This window comes from Mustela nigripes, chromosome 17, assembly GCF_022355385.1.
Source record: "Mustela nigripes isolate SB6536 chromosome 17, MUSNIG.SB6536, whole genome shotgun sequence".
Lineage (NCBI taxonomy): Eukaryota > Metazoa > Chordata > Mammalia > Carnivora > Mustelidae > Mustela > Mustela nigripes.
In genome coordinates this window covers 41243401-41265685 of record NC_081573.1, presented here as the reverse complement: position 1 = coordinate 41265685, position 22285 = coordinate 41243401, and the positions used below count along the sequence as shown (strand labels likewise).

Sequence of the window (22285 nt, the reverse complement as noted above, 5' to 3'; positions counted from 1 at the left end):
TTTTCTTTATAAAATGTTTTTAAAGTATTTCAGTTTCTTTCATAGATATAGGACTATTTAGGTTATTGGTTTTCTTCTTGGGTGAGTTTCGATAATTTGTCTCTTTTTTATTTTTTTTTTAAGATTTTATTTATTTGAGACAGAGAGCATGTGTGTGCCCACGAACAGGGATGGGAGAGGAGCAGGGGCAGGAAGAGAAGCAAACTTCCTGCTGAGCAGGGAGACCTCACATAAGACACAGGACTCAGTCTCATGACCCTGGGATCGTGACCTGAGGAAAAGGCACAGGCTTATCAAAAGAAATGAAATCTTGCCATTTGCGATGACATGGATGGAACTAGAGGGTATTATGCTAAGCACAATAAGTCAGAGAAAGGCAATTGTATGATCTCCCGGATATGAGGAATTTGAGATGCAGAGTGGGGGGCTTGGGGGGTAGGGAAGGAAAAAATGAAACAAGATGGGATTGGGAGGGAGACAAACCGTAAGAGACTCTTAATCTCACAAAACAAATTGAGGATTGTTCAGGGGATGGCATGTGTGGAGAGAGTGGTTGGGTTATGGACATTGGGGAAGGTATGTGATATTGCGAGTACTGTGAAGTGTGTAAGCCTGATGATTCACAGACCTGTACCCCTGGGGCAAATAATACATTATATGTTAATAAAAATAATTAATAATTTTTTTAAAAGGCAGAGGCTTAACCAACTGAGTCATCCAGGTGCCCAGTTTGTGTCTTTCTTAATGATTTTATTTTTTTTTTAATTTTTTTTTTCTATTTGATTTTTTTTTTCACAGAATCTTTGTTTTAATTTTATTTATTTATTTGACAGAGAGAGATCACAAGTAGGCAGAGAGGCAGGCAGAGAGAGAGGAGGAAGCAGGCTCCCCGCTGTGCAGAGAGCCCGATGTGGGGCTCGATCCCAGGACTCTGAGATCATGACCTGAGCTGAAGGCAGAGGCTTTAACCCACTGAGCCACCCAGGCACCCCTCTATTTGAATTTTTAAAGAACTTTATTCAGAATAGCCCAAACTAAACAACCCAAGTGTTCATTAAATAGTTAATGGATTAACACATTGTGGCATATTCACACAACAACATACTACTCAATAGTAAAAGAATAATGATTTTATTTTTTAAAGTAATCTCTGCACCCAATGTGGGGCTTGAATTTACATTCCCAAGATCAAAAGTTGTGTGGTTCACTGACTGAGCCATCCAGGTACCCCTAATTTGTGTTTTTCAAGCAATTTGTCCATTTCACCTGTCATTGAATCTATGGATAAGAGGTTGCGCATAACTATTACTTATCTTTTGAATATAAATGGAATTTATGATGCCATCTCTCATTCTGGTATTGGTATTTTGTGTCTTTGCTCCTTTTTCCTTATCAGTTTGTCTAGAGATTTATCAGTTTTATTGATCTTCTCAAAGAACCAATTCTATTGTTTTTCTTCTTTTAGTCTCATTGATTATTTGCTTTGATCTTTATTTCCTTCCTTCTACTTACTTTGGGTTTAATTTACTGTTTTTATAGTTTTTTTCTTTTTTTTTTTTTAAAGATTTTATTTCTTTCGTTGAGAGAGAGACAGTGAGAGAGAGCCTGAGAGGGGAGGAGGTCAGAGGGAGAAGCAGACTTCCCTTGGAGCTGGGAGCCCCATGTGGGACCCCAGGATCATGACCTGAGCCGAAGGCAGTTGCTTAACCAACTGAGTCACCCAGGTGCCCTGTTTTTATAGTTTCTTAAGATGGAGGCTGAGGTCATTAATTTGAGAACTTTTTTCTTTTCTTTCTTTCTTTCTTTCTTTCTTTCTTTCTTTCTTGTGTTTTGTTTTGTTTGTTTGTTTTTTAATATTTTATTTATTTATTTGACAGAGAGAATACAAGCAGGGGGTGGGGTAGTGGAGCGGCAGAGGGAGAGGAAGAAGCAGGCTCCCCAGTGAGCAGGGAGCTTGATGCGGGACTTGATCTGAAGACCTGGGATCATGATCTCATCAGAAGGCAGATACTTAACCAACTGAGGAACCAAGGCACCCCAAGACCTTTCTTTTTTTTTTTAATAATATAAGCCTATAGTATTGTAAATTTCCTCCCAAATACTATTTTAGTAGCATCCCACAAGTTATAATGTGTTGTGTTTTCATTTTCATTCAGTTAATTTCTAAATGGCAGACGTTTGAACTAGTGTAGCTTTATTTAAAGAAAATAATATTTGAATTTTCTATTCTTATGTTTCATGCAGGGGGGAAATCTAATAATTATAAAAAGTTCATTTCAAATTCTTTTATTTAAGGAACATTTTTATATATCTTTACAGTTTGATAGACTGTAAAATGAATATATACTTATTTTAAAAGTGAACATTACAAAGATATATTTAGAAAGTGAAAATTAAATAGTTTTTGAAAGGAAACACTTGATTTTAAAAAAATGAAATTTTTGTTCTTCAGAAATGAAGACTGACCTGAACTTATTATTGGAGTGCCTGAAGTATCAAATGGACAACCCTTTCTCACAAAAGGAAGCTTTGGTTACTATTTTTTCAATTTGTCAACAAAACAGTAAGACATGATAGTGAATTTTTATCTGTGATTCTAGTTCTTTAGTATTGTGATAAATGAAATATGCAGTTATTTCTTTTTAATTCAGTTACTCTACATGCTTTGTTACTATGTTTATGTGAATTATTTTCTCCTTAAGAGATTCATAATATCATTTATGTTTTGTTTTGTCTGCACACCCTATAGGTAATGCAGGTGTTTATTTTCGGGAAATTGGTGGTTTGATGTTTGTAAAAAACCTTGCAAAGTCAAGTAAACATAGCATGGTAAAAGAAGCAGCCTTATACACATTAGGAGCTGTTGCAGAACAAAATGGTAAAATATGAAAACTTCTTTTTCATTATCCTTCAAGCATTGTGCTATATTTTAACAAACCAATAAAATGTAATTTTAGAATTAAGTTACTTTTTTACATGTCTGGATAGTTTCATGCAGGTATTTTATTTTTTAAAATCCATGCATGCCAATTATTAACTAATGAAGGAACCAGTAAAATATGACAACTGTTCCGAAGGCAATGACAAAAAAACAACATAGGCTTTTGGCAATGCTGAAATAGATTTGTAAGTAGGCACATAACTGGTCAGTATCTGCAAGGCAACAGTGATTTGCATTCTACTGGCTGAAATGTTTTATATATCTATGGTCAAGAATAACCTGGGGCACCTGGGTAGTGCAGTTGGTTAAACGTCTGACTCTTGGTTTTGGCTTGGGTTGTGATCTCAGGGTTGTGAGATTGAGCCCTGTGTGGGGCTCCCTGTGAGATTCTCTCTCTGGCTTCCTCCGTCCCTCCTGCTCATGCATGCCTGTGCATGCTCACTCTCTCTCTCTCAAAATAAATAAATAAATAATTTTTAAAAGGGAAACTTCTATTACTATCCGTTTTCTACAATTTATACAGATGTAGAATAGCCCAATGACAGTGAAAGACACAGATAATCTAGAAGGGTTTGCTAGGTAGGACATTCAGTAATCATTTAAAAATCTTTCACAATTTTTCTTGTCATTAGTCGGAAACATTTTTTTCACTTTGTCTTCTACCGTGCATATCTTCTTTTTTTTTTTTTGTTATGCAAAAGTTCTTTATTTTTACAAAAGTAAAATTCATCATTCTTTCCCCTTTTTCCTTCTGGATTTTGAGTCATAGGAAAGTTTTCCATACTCTGAGATTCTAGGAAGCCACCCACATTGACTTTTGGTACTAGTATGGTTTTATTTTTTACTTTTCTATTTTCCAGTTTCTTCTTCTTTATGTGGCAATTCAGCTATTCTAACACGTCTTATTAAAAAGATCTTTTTCACATTGATTTAAGATGCTATTAGTGCTACATGAATTTGTATATGTGGTGGGTTTATCTCTGGTTTTTCTATTAAGTTCGTTCTCTATATATCTAGGTGCTTGAATCAAAAGAGGAAGATAACCTAAAACATCTTATATATGGATAAGTGTACTCTGGGTATAGAAGTTCATGTTGGTAAAACATTTTCCTGTAATATACCCAAAATGAAGTTGAATCTAAAGTATTGTTTTGTCAAACAATTTTCTATTCTTAAATTTTCGTTCTTTTTTTTTTTTTAATGTGGAGCTTGAAATCATGACCCTGAGATAAAGACCTTTGCTGAGATCAAAGAGTCAAATGCTTAGCCTATTGAACAGCCTAAATTGCCCCTTAAATTATCATCCATACATATTTCTTCATCATTTGGTAGGAACCAAGTTGTATGCTAGTCATTGGGATAAATGAGACACTGTTCTTGCCTTTGAGAGAAAGTCTAATAACTGTTTTAAATACTGGATAAAATACAAATTATATCTCTGTGTTCAAATTATTATTTTTTTAAGAGTTTTATTTATTTTTTAAGTCTTTTCTTTCTTTTTTTTTTTTTTTTTTGGTAATCTCTGCACCCAATGTAGAGCTCAGACTGGTCACCCCTAAGATCAAGAGTTGCATACTCTTCCAATTGAGTGAGCCAGGTGCCCTCTCAAATTATTTTTTAAAAATTCTGTTTATTGTGTTAGTATCACACACATACTTACATGCACACACAAAACCTTACTGTTAGATATCGTTTTTGCTTTTCGGAAAGATATTTTTGTTTCTAGAAAGTTCTTTAAAAATTGCACAAGTATCATTTGCCTATCTTCTAAAACAGGTTTCTGAATTAAAAAAATTTTTTTCCCTTGCTATATCTTGTTACTTACTCATCCCCTTAAATTTTTTTTCATATTTTATTTTTTCGTTTAGTAAGGTTTGGGTTTGGAGGGTTTTGTTTTTTGTTTTAAAGATTTTATTTATTTATTTGTGAGAGAGAGTGAGCATGCACAAGTAGGGTGAGTGGCAGGTGGAGGGAGAAGCAGGCTCCCTACTGAGCAGGGACCCCGATGTGGGACTTGATTCCAGGACCCCAGGATCATAACCTGAGCCAAAGGCAGATGCTTAACTGGCTGAGCCAGCCAGGTGTCCCTAGTTAGGTTTTTAATGAAATTCTCAGAGATTGTGTACATGTTTTAGAGCCTCAGTCAAATACTTCTGATTAAGGCTTTTTTGGCCTGCTAATTGAGTAAGCATGTATCAGTTTGTCAGAAATTTTATTGCGTGACAGATAAATGTCAATGAAATGAGATCTTGAGAACTGTTTGGCAACTTTATATTTTGTTCAACATATTTTAAAATTTATGCCAATCCATAGGAATTGAAATTATATTTTTATTTTTCAGTTTATTGTCAGCAGACTTTATGCACTTCAGAATTGTTTGAAGACTTAACTTGGTTCTTATCTAATGATGATTCAAACACAAATTTGAAAAGAATGTCTGTCTATGTTATTTTGGTTCTAGTTTCAAATAATAGTAAGTACATTCTTTTATGGTGTAGAAACATTTAAAAAAATAATAAATTGAAATAGTCTTTGTCCTTTTGTTCTATTCTTGATATCAGTGTCTTTTTTTTTTTTTTAAGTAGGCTCTATGCCAAGTGTGGAGCCCAGTGCAGAGCTTGAACTCACAACCCTGAGATCAAGAGTTGTACACTTAAATGACTGAGCCACCCAGGCGCCCTTATATGTGTCTTTTAAAAAATCTTACTAACTTCTGAGAACCACTAGCTTTAAAAAAATAGAATCACATATATTTGTTTGATATTTATTAATTACAAGAAATAGTAAATTGATTTGTGTTATTTAAATAACATTGAAAAGGAGTAGCTTTAAAAGAACAAGAGGCATTTGATGATTAGTTTGGTTGATTTTCCACTGAGTTAGACATTTAGTTACAGTGTTTATTATATCAGCTAACAATGGTCTTAAATTTCATGTAGCTCTTAAATTTTGTTTATTTTTGGAGGAAATTTGAATGCTGTCATTCTGTGAGCATAGGTAATGTATAACCCTTATTACAGATTTTTTTTCCCCTTATTACAGATTTTTATCTATTCTAATTCTGTGATACTTTGTAATACCTTAAAGTGATTAAAAGTTATTTATTAAAAAAAAACTACTTAAATGTTTTTCATTTTTGCAAACTTATTTGTAAACAAAAGTCATATTTGTGTATTATATGTCTGTCTTTTTAAGGGACAGGACAAACACTTGTAAGAGAAACAGGTTGTATTACAGTTCTGACACAGTTGTTCAGGTAAGAAAATAAAAAATATTTTGTTGTTATTCATTACTTAAGATTTTAACACGTTTGTTTAATTTGCTTCTTCCTTTTTTTTCCCCACCAAATAGGACAGTTCTTTCAAAATATGAGTTGAATTTGTTGGATGAAAATGCATTCCAGAGCTATCAGTTATGGTCTTCGGTTTGTAGTACTTTGTGTGTCTGTGTCAACAATCCTCAAAATGGTAATTATCTCAAATATTTAAATATAAAAACAAAATAAAAACATATGAGATGATATTTTACAAATATATTTAAAACATGATTGACTTTGTGTCCTTTCAGATGAAAATCAAATGCTTTGCTGTTCACTTTTTCCACATGCTAATGACTGGCTAATAAATTGCGTCAAACCTGAGATAATTCGCCCTGTTTGCTCATTTATTGGACTCACTCTTGCAAATAACAGTAAGTATTCATTATTCTCTAGTTTTACTTGAAGATCCATAGTTCAAAAGATAACAAAAGCCTATTGAGTTAATTACTGAATTAATTGAATCAATGGAATAATTTTATTATAGTAGGTTGGGTCATTTTAGTTGCATTTAGACTATTACAGATAGGAAAATCTTGAAAGTAGACATTGTTAGGAAAATAATTGGGAAGATGGAGGTAGCAGCATAGTTTTGAATCCCCCTAGTTACCCTCACAAAACAGAGCAACTAGATAGCAAAACTAAAACTCCACATGGCATGTTCTCTGGTCACATATAATTAAATTAGAAATAAATAAAAAGAAAACTTCTAGAAAAGTCCCAAATGTCTGAAAATTAAACAACTCAGTGCTAAAAAAAAAAAAAAGACTAAGGAAGAAAACCCTATAAACCCATGAATAAAAAAATAAGTCATGAAGAAATTAGAAATGTTTTTAACTGTATGATTATGAAAGCATAACATTAAAAAACTGCATTCCTAAAAATAAATAAATGAATGAATAAATGAAAAATTAAAAGCTGGGTTGCTGCAAAAGTAGTGTTTGGAGGTAAATTTATAGCACTGTTTTTCGTATAAAGAAAGAAAGCAGCTCTCAAATCAATTATATTAGTTTCCACCTAGGAAACTAGAAAATAAATTAACTTAAACTCAGAGTAAAGAAGGAAATAATAAAGAGAAGATCAGAAATCAACACAATAGAAAAATAACAGAATGGGGAAAAATCAATGAAACCAGAACTAGTTCTTTAAAAAGATCAATGAAATGGATCCTTTAGCCACAATATAAAGAGAGAGGGCCCAAATTTCTAATATCAGGAATAAGAAGTGACATCTCTCTAGCTCTTAAGAGATATTAAAAGGATAATAAAGGAATAATCAAAACAACTTTATGCAAACAACTAAATTTGACAACTTAAATTAATCTGATAAATTATTTGAAAGACACAACCACCAAAGCTCACTCAGAAGAAATGGATAGCCTGAATGACGTCATATGTATTAAAGAAATTGAATTTATAGTTTAAAACCCTAGAACAGGAATTTCCAGGCCCTGATGGACTCACTGGTGAATTATGCCAAACATTTAAGGAAAATAAATTCTACATAAATTGCCAGGAAATGGAAGTAGAAGAAGCAAAACATTTCCCAACAGATTTTGATATTTTTATTTTATTTCGTTCTTTTTTTAAAAAAATTCTTTTATAGTAATCTCTAACCCAATATGGGCTTGAACTCATGATTTAGGATCAAGAATTGCACGGGCCGGGCATGTGCGCATGCATGTGCATGAGCCACTGGGTGGCTCAGTGGGTTAAAGCCTCTGCCTTTGGCTCAGGTCATGGTCCCAGGGTCCTAGGATTGAGCCCCATGTCAGGCTCTCTGCTCAGTGGGAAGCCTGCTTCCTCCTCTCTCTCTGCCTGCCTCTCTGCCTACTTATGATCTTTGTCTGTCAAATAAATAAATAAAATCTTTAAAAAAAAAAAAAAAAAAGAATTGCATGCTCTGTTGACTGAGTCATCAAGGCACCCCTTTCCCCACACATTTTAGCTCAGCATTATTCCCATACTGAAACTTGAAAAAGACCTTAAAAGAATACTATAGGTCAATATCCTTTATGAATATATAGATGCAGAAATCCTTAACAAAACATTAACAGTCAGGAGTGCCTGGCTGATTCAGTCTATAGAGTATGTGGTTCTTGATCTTGGGGTCATGAGTTTAAGCCCCACGTTGGGTGCAGACCTTACTTAAAGAAATTTGAAAAAAAATTTATAATTAAAATTTTAAAATCCAGTAGTATATAAAAAGAATAATATGTTATGACCAAGTGGCATTTATCCTAGGAATGCAGGGTTGGTTGAACATTGGGAAATTCACCATATTCACAGGCTATGACAGAAATAAACTATATAATAATCTATAAGGATGCAAGGAAATCTTTTCACATAGTTCAATATATATTCGTGACAAAAGCTGTTGGTAAACTAGGAATAGATAGAACTTCTCAGTGTGGTAGAGGGTCTCTACAAAACACAGCTAGCATATTCAATGGTGAAAGACTTAATGTGCCCCCCACTAGCCCCAAGACTGGAAAAAAACAAGGATGACCACTCCCACTACTTAAAAATTTTACTGGGTGTTTAAGCAGATGAAATAAGTCAAGAAAATAAAAGGCATAGAGATTAAAAAGGAAAAAGAAAATACAGTATTATAAAATATATAGAGAACTCCTACAAATTGGTAGGACAAATAACAATCTAATGATTAAAGAAATGAGCAAGATTTGGACAAATACATCACCAAAGGTGATGTGAATATTAAATTGTGAATAAGCAATGAAAAGTTTTTTGAAAAGATGCTCAGGGGCGCCTGGGTGGCTCAGTGGGTTAAGCCACTGCCTTCGGCTCAGGTCATGATCTCGGGGTCCCGGGATCGAGTCCCGCATCGGGCTCTCTGCTCAGCAGGGAGCCTGCTTCCTCCTCTCTCTCTCTCTCTGCCTGCCTCTCTGCCTACTTGTGATCTCTGTCTGTCAAATAAATAAATAAAGTCTTAAAAAAAAAAAGAAAAGATGCTCAAAATCGTTAATCATCAGAGAAAACCAAACGAAAACCCCAAGAATACCAATACATACTCATGCCATGCCTACAATCAGAAAGGCTAGTAATATTAAATGTTGATGAGGATGTGGAGCAACTAGAACTTTCTCACACATTGTTTGTGTGTACCTTTATTCACATATTTAAAGCAAATAGTCATGCTTCTCATGCAAAGGAACATATCTCTATAATTCCAAAAATTGGATCCTCTTTCCATGATGCTTTGACATTTCCTTTTTCTTTAAAAGTCAGCTTGATATAGTAATAACTTTAGGACTCTTAGCAAACTGGTATGAAATATCAGTTAGATAAAATCTGAAATACTCAGTGTACAGTGTACAAGGATATTCTTATGCTGTGGTAACACAGTTATTTTTATCTAAGCATTTATAGATTATTATTTTTTAAAAAATTTTTTTTTTTTTTTTGTTTTTTTTTTTTTTTTAATGAAAATACTTTGCAGAAAAGAAACCTGTTGTGGAGTCTCCATAATATTGAAAATGTTTGCTTATCCTTCAGTAACATTTCCTAACAGTTCCTTTCCCAGGTGTAGAAAATTCTGAACCTGATGTTTTTTTTAAATACATATTTTTAAAATATTTATTTATTTAATTGAAAGAGAGAGTACAAGAAGGGAGGACAGAGGGGAAAGAGAGAGAATCCTAAGCAGACTCTGCACTGAGCCTGGAGCCCGACACAGGGCTTGATTTCACAACCCTGAGATCATTACCTGAGCTGAATTCAGTAGTCAGAGGCTTAACCTGCTACACCACCCAGGTGTCCCTGAACTTGATGGTTTATTTTAGATTAAGATCTTTATGTTTTATCAAACAGTGTAAAAAGTAATTTTTTCATCTAAATCATCTTGGCTTAGGGTGCCTGGGTGGCTCAGTTGGTTAAGTGCCTGCCTTCGGCTTAGGTCATGATCTGAGAATTCTTGGATCAAGTCCTGCCGAGCAGGGAGCCTTCTTCTCCCTCTGTCCCTCATCCCACTTGTACTCTTTCTTTTGTGCTTTCTCAAATAAGTAAAATCTTAAAAAAAAAAATCTTGGCTCAATTTGTGATACTAGGTAGACTGGGAAGATTTGTGGCAGAATTATAATCACTAATCCATGTATCCATTTGTTATAAACCTACTGCTGTATAGAGGCTGTGAAGACTATTGAATGCACAGACCCATGAGATACTCTCCCATCAGAACCATTTTCAACAGCAAAACAAGACACTTCAAACTTAAAAAAATGTATTTTTCACTGAGACTTTGCTTGGAATAGTTGTTATAATTTTATATTCTAAGAAGTAAAAGAAATAGGCTTTAAAAAGATGGAGAAAATATGTGTTCCTTTGGAATAATTACTTTGCCCTTTGTAGATTCAAGCAATCTAAGGAGTGAGTAAATGTTGGAATTCAGAAAATAGGCAGCTTGCTAATTGCTATACCAAACTAAATGAATGAAGTTATTCTTCATAGCTCTATTGAAGAACTTTGAATTTACTAATGTCATTCTTGCAAAATATACTAGTTCTTGCTAAATGAAACAAAAAACATATCTAACACACAGGAAACACTGTACTGTGTATGTACTTGGTATAAAAGTTTGTTCCTTACCTAAGTGAATGACCCATTTTATGATTATATGCATAGGTAAAGATTGGACTTTTCATTCTTTAATTTGGGGATTTTTAGTATTTGAAAAAGTCATGTCAGTGTCATATTTAGTGTAATTTAATTGAATGGAACCATACGCTTGTCTTGTTTGAGGTATTAATAGTTTTGCTACTTTATTTCTTAAGCATATGTTCAGAAATACTTTATATCTGTGGGTGGACTGGATGTGTTGTCTCAAGTTCTTGTGCAACTGGAATCAGATTCACACAAGACTCTTTCCAGTGCTAAGCTTGCAGTCGTGGTGACAAAGACAGTGGATGCGTGTATTGCTGATAATCGTGAGTGAACATACTTAGTAATTTTTCTACAATTGAGTTTTGTTTGAATTCAGCATGGTGAGTGTTGAAATGATAGGCTGAACACAAATATAGGCTGGACTTCCCATCTCTCACAGCGGGAGGGAATCGTAAAAATTATCTAGTCCAACTTCTTATTTTCATGTGGAGATTATGACTTCCCTAAGGGTTCAAATTAAAGTCTTCTGACTTCAAGTCTAATGATAGAACAAGATAAAATACTGTCGTTTCTAAACTTCTGTTTCACTGAAAGAGCAATATTAAATGAAAAGCTTTAAGTGAGAAATGAAGGGACATCTTGGAAACATAAGCAACAAAACATAAACATGGAAAACCCAATTTAAAAACCCAATTTATAGATTTTTAAAAATTGCATAAAGAATTAAGGTATACCTCTTTCTGAAAAGTATGAAGTCTGACTCACCAAGCCATAACTAGGTTTAAGAGGGCTATATAAGCCATTATCTTATTATAATACATTTATTTATATTTACATATACATATGCATATAGATGAGATGGGAATATTAGATATTATATTGGCATGATATTTTTCTTCTTCCATAAGAGCTGACAAATAGCATATATAGTTTTAAGCTTATACTTTTTTCCCCCCTATTTTTTACTGATAGCTACTTTTGGAGTAATACTATCCAAGTATCATATTGTTTCAAAACTTCTGACATTACTGCTTCATGAAAGTCTGGATTCAGGAGAAAAATTTAGCATCATACTTACTCTTGGTCATTGCACAGAAGATTGTGGTTAGTATTGAATTTATTTAGTGTGCTTATTAAAACACTAAATAAGCAGAAATCCACTTATTCCCCCCCTTATTGTCATATGGGAGGCTTGAAAGTACTGCCTTTCTGTAAGTCATTCAGGCCCAAACCTGTCATTTTGCTCCTCATCCTTCTTCATCCATATCCTTCCTTATCCCTTTCTGTCCAGGTCCAGTTTAGGCCCTCAGCCCCTCAACATCTTTCACCAATGAAATTGGAAGAGATTTCTCCTTGTGTTCCTCCTCTCCTGTCTCTCTTTTTTTTTTTAAGAGGGGCAGGATAGGGAGGAGGAGGAGGAGGAGAGAGAGAGAATCTTATGCAGGTTCCATACCAAGCTTGGAGCCCGATGTGGGTCTCCATCTCAGAATCCTGAGGTCATGCCCTGAGCCCAAATCAAGAGTTAGATGCCTAACCAACTGAGTCACCCAGGTGCTCTGGATTTATTCTAAATTTTAAAATTTTAAAATTTTTTATTGAGGCTTAATCTGAAAACTATATATTTTTTTCTTTTCAACTATACCTTTTTTTAAACCAGGTATGGGCTACTTTTTTACTCTCCTGAAGTATGGCTACTCAGTGGCTGTATTTCAAACATCATCACTTTATGAGACAGGTATTTTTATGTCAGAAGATTATTTTCTAAATGGAAAATACTTTTGAAACTATTTTTTTTACTCTCTTAAGATTTAAACTATGTTCATAATTATCACAGAGAATTATAACCTTATGCAGATAGTTTATGAAAAAATAACATAACTGTTTTCTACTTTGATTTTTGATGTTTTCCAGAGGAGAATCAGTATGATCTTTTTAAAAACAATGGGCTTCCACTCATGATACAAGCCTTAACTGAATCGCAGAGTGAAGAACTAAACAAAGCTGCCACTTTTGTGCTTCACAATTGTAAAAAAATTAGTAAGTTTATTGTTACTTTAAAAAAAATATGGAAGTTTATGAAGGGAAATTTATATCTGCTTTGGTGAGCCCAATCCTTTAGGCTCCCAGGCTCTTCTTAATTTGAAAAGTGGAATATATAATTTGGACATGACAACAAGAGTATTTCAGCCTTTAACCCTATCTGGAAGAGAGCAACAGTATAGCAATATGGACAATTTAGTTGTAGGAATTATATCTGAGGCCTACAGGTGACTTAAGGTTAAATTATAATACAAAATACATTTGTTTATTTACTTAAAAAAATGTTTGAGTGACTATTATTTGCCAGGCACTGTGCTAGGTTTTAGGGATACAGTGATTAGAAACAACACTCAGCACTCATAGAGCTTCATTTAACTAGATAAATAGTCCTTGAATAATCTAAAAAATGAATGAATTGTTCTGTATTAACTGAAGGGTTAGGAATGGATGGAGCATAGATTTTAGCATATAACAAAGGACTGTGACCTAGACTTGGAGCGGAAGAGGTTTCGGAGGAAATGATTGTGGAGCTGAGAACTGAATGTATAGTGTTAACTAGGTCAGCCATAAGCAACAGTGAGGCACAAAGACCCTATGATAGGAGGGAACATGCATTGAAGAAATGATGGCCATTGAATTGGCCTTTGTGGAAGAAAAATTGCTGCTGTGGTATATAAAAAGAAAACTTAAAAGATTAAAGGAAGGAGCTGCTTTATGAAAACTGTTAAAAAAAAACCCAAACCTCAAACCAGTATCCACATACCTGGAGATGTTTATGTACCCGACATAACATATTTTCATGATGTTCTTTCTCTTATAGCTCTGATGAGTAAAGTCGAATTTATGACTGGGGCTTGGACTTCTGCCATGCACTTGCTTTCCATTTATTTTCAGTACCACCTAGTTAGTTAAGATAGTCTACATGGGCAAAATTTAGAGAGGTGGATGTGGGGTATGAGGTAGTCCTTATTTAAAGTGTTAGAATTACATTTAAAGTGTCAGAAAAAACCCATTTCTAGTAATGAATAAATTCACTATTTTTTTCCCATATTACAAAGCTGAGAAATTATCTCTAAGTCTAGGAGAATATTCTTTTGATGAAAATGAAGAACAATTAAAAGACATAAATATGAAAGAGAAGAATCTTGAAGAGTACTGGAAGAAAGCAAAGGAAATTCTACACAGAATAGAACAGCTTGAAAGAGAAAGAAATGAGGTTGGCTTTTTTGTTTCAAAGAATATAAAACTTTTTTCAAGTATTTTTCTACAATAGAGGTTGGAGGGTAAAAAATTTTTCTTGCTAAATTATTTTTTATATTTTAGTGTTTTTTTAAAAAAGATTTATTCTAGGGGCTTCTGGGTGGCTCAGTCATTAACAATCTGCCTTCAGCTCAGGTCATGATCCAGGGTCCTGGGATCCAGCCCCACATCAGGTTCCCTGATCAGCAGAAGGCCTGCTTCTCCCTCTCCCTCTCCCCCTGCTTGTGTTCCCTCTCTCTCTGTCAAATAAAAATCTTTTTTAAAAAAGTCTTAAAAAAAGATTGGGGGCACTTGCGTGGCTCAATGGGTTAAGTCTCTGCCTTTGACTCAGGTCATGATCTCAGGGTCCTGGGATCGAGCCCCGCATCGGGCAGTCTGCTCAGCAGGGAGCCTGCTTTCCCCTCTTTCTCTGCCTGCCTTTCTGCCTACTTGTGATATCTCTCTCTTTCTGTCAAATAAATAAATTTTTTTTAAATCTTAAAAAAAGATTTATTCTAGTAAAAGAGTGAGGTTGTGAGTGGGGGGAGGGACAGAAGGGGAGGGAGAACCTCAAGCAGACTCCCTGCTGAGCATGGAGCCTGACATAGGGCTCAAACCCACGACCCAGAGATCATGACCTGAGCCAAAATCAAGAGAATGATGCTTAACCGACTGAACCACCAGATTTTAATGGTTTCAAATTTAAAATTCAGTTGATACTTGAGAAACCATCTTTGAACATGGGGGGAAAAACATTTTTAAAAGGTGGAAATGGGGCACCTGGGTGGCTTAGTTAGTCAAGGAGCTGCTTTTGGCTCAGGTTATGATCCCAAGGTACTGGGATTGAGTCCCACATCAAGCTCCCTGCTCACGGGAGAGCCTGCTTCTCCTCCCTCTGCCTACTGCTCTGCCTACTTGAGTATTCTCTATCTCTCTGTCAAATAAATAAAATCTTTAAAAAAAAATTAAAAGTGGAAATGACAAAAAATAAGAGACCTCGTAGATAGGGATCTAAGGTTTGTATAATAAGAGAGAAGGGAAGGAGAGGTATTAATTTCTCTCTTTACATATATGTATATGTACATGTACATGTATATGTATCAGTATTTTTTTCTGTGTATGTACACTTAGTGTCTCTGTATGTGCATGCATTTTTGTTTTTATTTTTTGAAGAGTTTTAAAAATTTATTTACTTGACAAAGAGCTAGAGCACAAGCAGGCAGAGTGGCAGGCAGAAGGAGAGGGAGAAGCAGGCTCCCTGCTGAACACAGAGCCCGACGTGGGGCTCAATCCCAGGATCCTGGGATCATGACCCAAGCCGAAGGCAGATGCCTAACTGACTGAGCCATCCAGACACTCCTATTTTTATTTTTATTTATTTTATTTATTTCTTAAGTAGGCTCCAACCCCAGTGTGGAGCCCAACACAAGGCTTGAACCCATAACCCTGAGATCAAGATCTGAGCTAAGGTCAAGAGTTGGATGCTCAACTGACTGAGCCACCCAGCCGCCCCTGTGCATACGTTTATAAAAATAAAAGCATAGTGCTCAGCTTAGTATGACGGTATAGTAATTTCATTCTTTTTTTTTTTTTTAAAGATTTTATTTATTTATTTGACAGAGAGAGATCACAAGTAGGAAGAGAGGCAGGCAGAGAGAGAGGAAGGGAAGCAGGCTCCCTGCCGAGCAGAGAGCCCAATGTGGGACTCGATCCCAGGACCCTGAGATCATGACCTGAGCCGAAGGCAGTGGCTTAACACACTGAGCCACCCAGGCGCCCCAGTAATTTCATTCTTTTAAATGACTAATATTCATTATTTTAGAGGATTATAATTTTATTTAACTAGTCTTTTGTTAAGGGACATTAAGATTATATTCAATTTGAATATAGTTGAATATATTCAAATATTTCAATATTCAATATTTGAATATAGTTGAATATATTCAGATATTTCAATTTGAATATAGTTGTCATACCAGTGCTGACAACTCTAGAATAAACATCTTGCTACATATATATATGTATATATACATGTATATACATATATATTTTACTAAGATATAAATCACATTCAATTCCATTGACCTGTTTAAAGTATACATTTCGGGCGCCTGGGTGGCTCAGTGGGTTACGCCGCTGCCTTCGGCTCAGGTCATGATCTCAGGGTCCTGGGATCGAGTCCCGCATCGGGCTCTCTGCTCAGCAGGGAGCCTGCTTCCTCCTCTCTCTCTCTCTGCCTGCCTCTCTGCCTACTTGTGGTCTCTCTCTGTCAAATAAATAAATAAAATCTTTAAAAAAAAAAAAAAAATAAAGTATACATTTCATTGGTTTTTAGTATACTCCTAGAATTGTGCAACCATTACCACAACCAATCTTAGAATATTTTTATCACCCCAAAAAGAAATCCCATGCCTTTTAGCAGTCACTGTTCCTGTTTCTCCCATCCATTCTCCATTCTCCGCACCTCCCCAGCCTAGGCAACCACCAAACTACTCTCAGTTGCTTATTCTGGACTTCTTATATAAATTGAATCATATAACATGTGGGTTTTTGTGACTGGTTTCCTTTATTTAGCATAATGTTTGCAAGGTTTATACATGTTTATATCAGTATTTCATTCTTTTTTAAAAAAGCTTTATTGAGATACAGTTCACTTGGAATTTATAGTTCATTTTGCCCATTTAAAGTATGGTTCAGTAGTGTTTAGTATATTTATAGTTATGTGTAACTATAGTCATTTTTAGAATATTTTCATAAAATGTTTCCTTGTGTCCTTTTGTAGACAGTCCTATTCCCTGTCTTCAGGCACAGGCAGTCATTGATCTGTTATCTGTCACTAGTTCTCTTTTTCTATAATTTCACATAAATGGAATTATAAATTTTTTATTTTTTTTAAAGATTTTATTTATTTATTTATTTATTTGAGAGTGGGGGGGGGATCAGAGCGAGAAGCAGACTCCCCATAGAGCTAGGAGCCCAATGTGGGACTCGATCCCAGGACTCCAAGGTCATGACCTGAGCTGAAGGCAATTGCTTAACCAACTGAGCCACCCAGGCGTCCTTTTTAAAAAAGATCTTATTTATTTATTTGACAGAGAGATACACAGCTAGAGAGGGAACACAAGCAGGGGGAGAGGGAGAGAGAGAAGCAGGCCTCCAGTTGAGCAGGGAACCCAATGCAGGCTTGGATCCCAGGACCCTGGGATCATGACCTGAGCCGCAGGCAGATGCCGAACAACTGAGCCACCCAGGTGTCCCGGCATTATATGTTATATAATCTTTTGTGTTTGACTTCTTTTACTTAATGTGTAATGTATTTGAGATCCACCAATGTTGTTTTTTCAATATTTGCTCATTTTTATGGCAGACTGAATATTCCCTAGTATGGATGTACTACAACTTTGATTCACCAATTGATGGTTATGTGGATTGCTTCTAGATCTTGGCCATTGTGAATAATGTAGCTCTGAACATTGGGTTGCACTTCTTTTTGTGAGATTTGCATTTTCATTTCTCTTGGGTAAATACCTAGGAGTGAAATCATTGGACAATTATACCTTTAAGAAATTATGGACCCCATGGGGCGCCTGGGTGGCTCAGTGGGTTGAGCCGCTGCCTTCGGCTCAGGTCATGATCTCAGAGTCCTGGGATCGAGTCCCGCATCGGGCTCTCTGCTCAGCGGAGAGCCTGCTTCCCTCTCTCTCTCTGCCTGCCTCTCCATCTACTTGTGATTTCTCTCTGTCAAATAAATAAATAAAATCTTTAAAAAAAAAAAAAAAAAAAAAGAAATTATGGACCTCTCTCATAGTGCATCTACTTTTACTTGCCACCACTCAAACAACAGAACACCAAAAGGAGAAAAAGTCTCTTCTTCCTCTGGCAGTCTTGTATTGTTCTTCCAGCACTTGCTATTAACAGAGACTAACATCAGTGCTAGCTGTAGAATAGCAGTCCATCGAGTCTAGTTTCAGTTTTGCAATGTAGGGCAAGGAAGCTTGGGATGGATTTTGAGGAGCAATAAATTAATCACTAGTACATCTGGTAGGCCAAGTATACAACCGTTACTGTTACCCTGGGATATGCCTTTACCATCATCTCATAGATGCTCTTTTTATCCTTCCTGCTTTGATTTCCTCTTTCTTGGAGTCCATGTCATCCTCTTTTTTCTACATTTAAGGAAGTGTTCTCATATTTACTTTTTAAACAAATATGTTTTTCACTTCTGCTATCATATTTATAGTTACCAAAGCCTCTGTTTTCACTCCATTTAAATGATCTTACTCTTATTTCATGGACTTAAGACATCATTGGCATTCTTCTCTTAAATATATCAATGATAATTTTCTTTTTAAAAAATTTTTATTTATTTATTTGAAAGAGAGAGAGCATGGGTGTAGGAAGAGGGGGAGAGAGGTAGAGAAGCAGACTCCCCATTGAGCCCAGAGCCCGATGACACAGGGCTCAATCCCCAAATCCTGAGATCATGACCTGCATCAAAACTAAGAGTAGGCCACTTAACCAACTGAGCCACCCAGGTGCCCCTCAGTGATAATTTTCAGTACTTTTTTTTTTCTTCTAGGGCACCTGCGTGGCTCATTCAGTTGAGCGTCCTGGGTCCTGAGATCAAGCCCCACGTCAGGCTCCACGCTCCACAGGGAGACTGTCTCCCTCTCCCTCTGCCCCTCCTCCTGCTCATGTGAGCACTCTGTGTCTCACTTTCTCTCTTCCTCCCTCTCTCAAATAAATCTTTCAAAAAAATTTTTTTTCTTCCTAACCCATCTTTTTCCTTTGAGCTCCCTTGCTTGTTTGCTTGCTTGCTTGCTTTCTGACCCTCTTTTTCCCTCTTTTTCTTTCCATCCCTCCTTCTCTTTCCCTCCCTCTCTTCCCTTCCTTCCTTGGTCTCTAGCTTTCTTCATATTTCTGGCAGTCTTTGGTTGCTACTCATATTTAAGAGTCAGATACTGAAAGTCTTTCTGAAAATTTGTTGATGATGGATTCTCATAGGTTTAGTCAGGTCATTTTGGGGCAGAACCTCCAATGTCTAATCCCCTGCCTAGAGATTGTCAACCATTTTTCTGGAATCAAAATGGGAGAAGAGAGCGTGTGGGTCTTAGTATTCAGTATGTGAATACTTGCTTAGATATGTTTCTTTAGTATTCTGCTTTCAGCTTTGTTTGGAGAAACTATTTTTTATCTCTTCCAGAGATTCAAACTTCCCCTTTCACCTGGGGAAGGAGGGGACCTTCTGGTGTCTGTCAACTGCTTGTTAAGTGTGTATATATGGGGGGGGTCGAGATCTAATAAGGCAACTTTTTTTTTTTTTTATTAAGTAGACTCCACACCCAGCCTGGAGCCCAGTGCTGGGTCTGAACTAAAAATCCTGAGATCAAGACCTGAGCTGAGATCCAGGTTGGACACTCAACCGACTGAGCCACCCAGGCATCCCTGTAATCCAACTGTTTCTTTCTTTCTTTTTTTTTTTTTTAAGATTTTATTTATTCATTTGACAGACAGAGATCACAAGTATGCAGAGAGGCAGGCAGAGAAAGAGGAGGAAGCAGGCTCCCTGCCCAGCAGAGAGCCCGATGCGGGGCTCGATCCCAGGACCCTGGGATCATGACCCGAGCCGAAAGCAGAGGCCTTAACCCACTGAGCCACCCAGGTGCCCCAGTCCAACTGTTTCTTAAACAGACTTTCATCCAGTCTTCCTATTTTTAGCCCCATCTTCATCCCATGTTCTAGAGGTTCGAACACCTCCAATTTCCAAGCCTTTTGAGAGTTTGGCAGCCCATCCTAGGTAGTTTCTTAGCTTTTCTGATGGTCAGCTTTGAATTCAGCTTTATCAAGACTGCTAAGTAGGTTATCATTCACCTACATGCTCTCCAATTTCCAAACTTGTATTGCCTTTATTTCTTCTTTCATTTCTCCTTGTCCTTGTGCATTTATGTCTTTTTGAAAACTGTTCTTTAATTGGTTTTCTTGGAAGGACCAAAAATAAATAGTGTTGTTAAATTCATCATATTTACCGAAAGCCCTCTTTGTTTGTTTGCCTATTTACTTATCTCTCTATATTTAAAAAAATTTTTTTTAATGGCACCTGGGTGGCTCAGTCCATTAAGCATCTGCCTTTGACTCAGGTCATGATCCCAGGGTCCTGGGATTGAGCCCCTTATTGGTCTCCCTGCTCAGTGGAGAGCCTGATTTTCCCTCTCCTTCTGCCCCTCCACTCCTAGGTTATGTGTGTGCCTGCACTCTCTTTCTCTCGTTCTTGCTCTCTCTCAAATAAATAAAATCCTTTAAAAATTTTTTTTTTAATGGCACCTGGGTGGCTCCTAAAAAAAAATTTTTTTTAAAGGATTTTATTTATTTGAGAGAGAGAGAAAGCGAGCATGAAAGGGGCAAGGGGCAGAGGGAGAAGCTGGCTACCTGGTGAGCAGAGGGCCTGATGTGGGACTTGATCCTGGGACTCCAGGATCATGACCTGAGCCGAAGGCAGTTGCTTAACCCACTGAGCCACCCAGATGCCCTCCTTTAAAAAAATTCTAAAGGGGTGTCTGGGTGACTCAGTGGGTTAAGCCTCTGCCTTCGGCTCGGGTGATCTCAGGGTCCTGGGATGGAGCCCTACATGAGGCTCTCTGCTCAGCAGGGAGCCTGCTTCTCCCTCCCCCTCTGCCTGCCTCTCTGCCTACTTGTGATTGCTCTCTCTCTGTCAAATAAATAAAAATCTTAAAAAAATTTTTTCTTTAAAGATTTATTATTTTAGAGAAAGAGAAAGTTTCGGGGGTGAGGCAGAAGGAGAGGGAGAGAGAATTCCAAACAGATTCCTTGCTGAGTGTGGGACCTACCCAGGACTCAGTCTGAGAACCCTGAGATAACCAAGAGAGCTGAAATCAAGAGTTGGATGCCCAACTGGCTGAGCCACACAGGCACACCCCTAAGGAAAAAATGTTTTTTTTAAAGTAGGCTCCATGCCCAATGTGGGGTTTGGACTCAGGACCCTGAGATCAAGAGTTACATGTTCTACCAACTGAGCCTGCCAGGTACCTGCTTTATTCTTTATTTACAGTTGGAGAACAGTTTTTTGGTGGATCTCTCTTTTGAGCATATAGGTTATTTCCAACTTTTGGCAATTACAAACAGTGTTGCGGTTAATAACATTAACATTTTGCATTTACCTGAGTACTTTCACATAAAAGTAAGATGTGCTTACCTTTACACAAGTATACCTATAGGATTTTTTTTGAAGATATGCACAGCTTTTATTATAAAAGATAATGTCAAATTATTTCTCTATAGAGGTTGTACAATTTATACTCCCACCCATAAACGTATAAGACTGTTTCCATGTGCCCTTTTGATCTTTGCCAGTTTCCTAGATGAATGCTGTCTCTGTGTGGTTTTATTTCTCTTATTCCAAGTGGGATGGAGCATTTTTTCATATGTTTAAGAGCTATTTATATTTCCTTTCCTGTTAACTGTTCATCTCCTTTTCCTATTTTTCTATACTATCATTAATCTTTTTCATATTTCATTGTAGCAGCTTTTTACAAATGTAAATAGAAAAATCATACCCCAAGACATAACATACATATTCTTTGTGCATAACATACATATTCTTTGTGTTGAATATCATTTGGCTTCTGGCCCTTTTTTCTTCTGAGTTCCTCCCCCACCCACCCACATTGTTCTTGGTCTGTAGCAGAATTTTGAAAAAATATTTTGGTTTTTTCTTTTATGATTTATTTATTCTTTGTGATATTTAGAAAAGTCTTCTTCCCCTTAATAGTGTTAAAATACTGTTTTCTGGGGCACCTGGGTGGCTCAGTGGGTTGAGCCGCTGCCTTCGGCTCAGGTCATGATCTCAGGGTCCTGGGATCAAGTCCCGCATCGGGCTCTCTGCTCAGCAGGGAGCCTGCTTCCTTCTCTCTCTCTCTGCCTGCCTCTCAGTGTACTTGTAATTTCTCTCTGTCAAATAAATAAATAAAATCTTTAAAAAAAAAATACTGTTTTCTTTTTTGAAACAATCATTGCATTTTTTTTACAAAACAATATTTAGCTCATTTTGACTTTATTTTTGTGTAAATTCTGAGATAGGGATCCAATTTATTTTTTCCCCAGATGACTACCCAG

General features: G+C 36.4%; 1 protein-coding gene across 1 annotated transcript in view; it reads left to right on the top strand.

Annotated features, from left to right (window-relative positions):
* The first annotated feature begins 2454 nt into the window (after window positions 1-2454).
* Window positions 2455-22285, top strand: part of TERB1 (telomere repeat binding bouquet formation protein 1) — a 34007-nt gene continuing 14176 nt past the window's right edge. The window contains exons 1-10 of the mRNA XM_059383026.1: window positions 2455-2563; window positions 2750-2878; window positions 5283-5414; window positions 6137-6197; window positions 6293-6408; window positions 6509-6631; window positions 11047-11199; window positions 11849-11980; window positions 12788-12913; window positions 13975-14132. Coding sequence (XP_059239009.1) covers window positions 2455-2563; window positions 2750-2878; window positions 5283-5414; window positions 6137-6197; window positions 6293-6408; window positions 6509-6631; window positions 11047-11199; window positions 11849-11980; window positions 12788-12913; window positions 13975-14132 — 1239 coding nt within the window. The remainder of the gene's footprint in view (window positions 2564-2749; window positions 2879-5282; window positions 5415-6136; window positions 6198-6292; window positions 6409-6508; window positions 6632-11046; window positions 11200-11848; window positions 11981-12787; window positions 12914-13974; window positions 14133-22285) is intronic.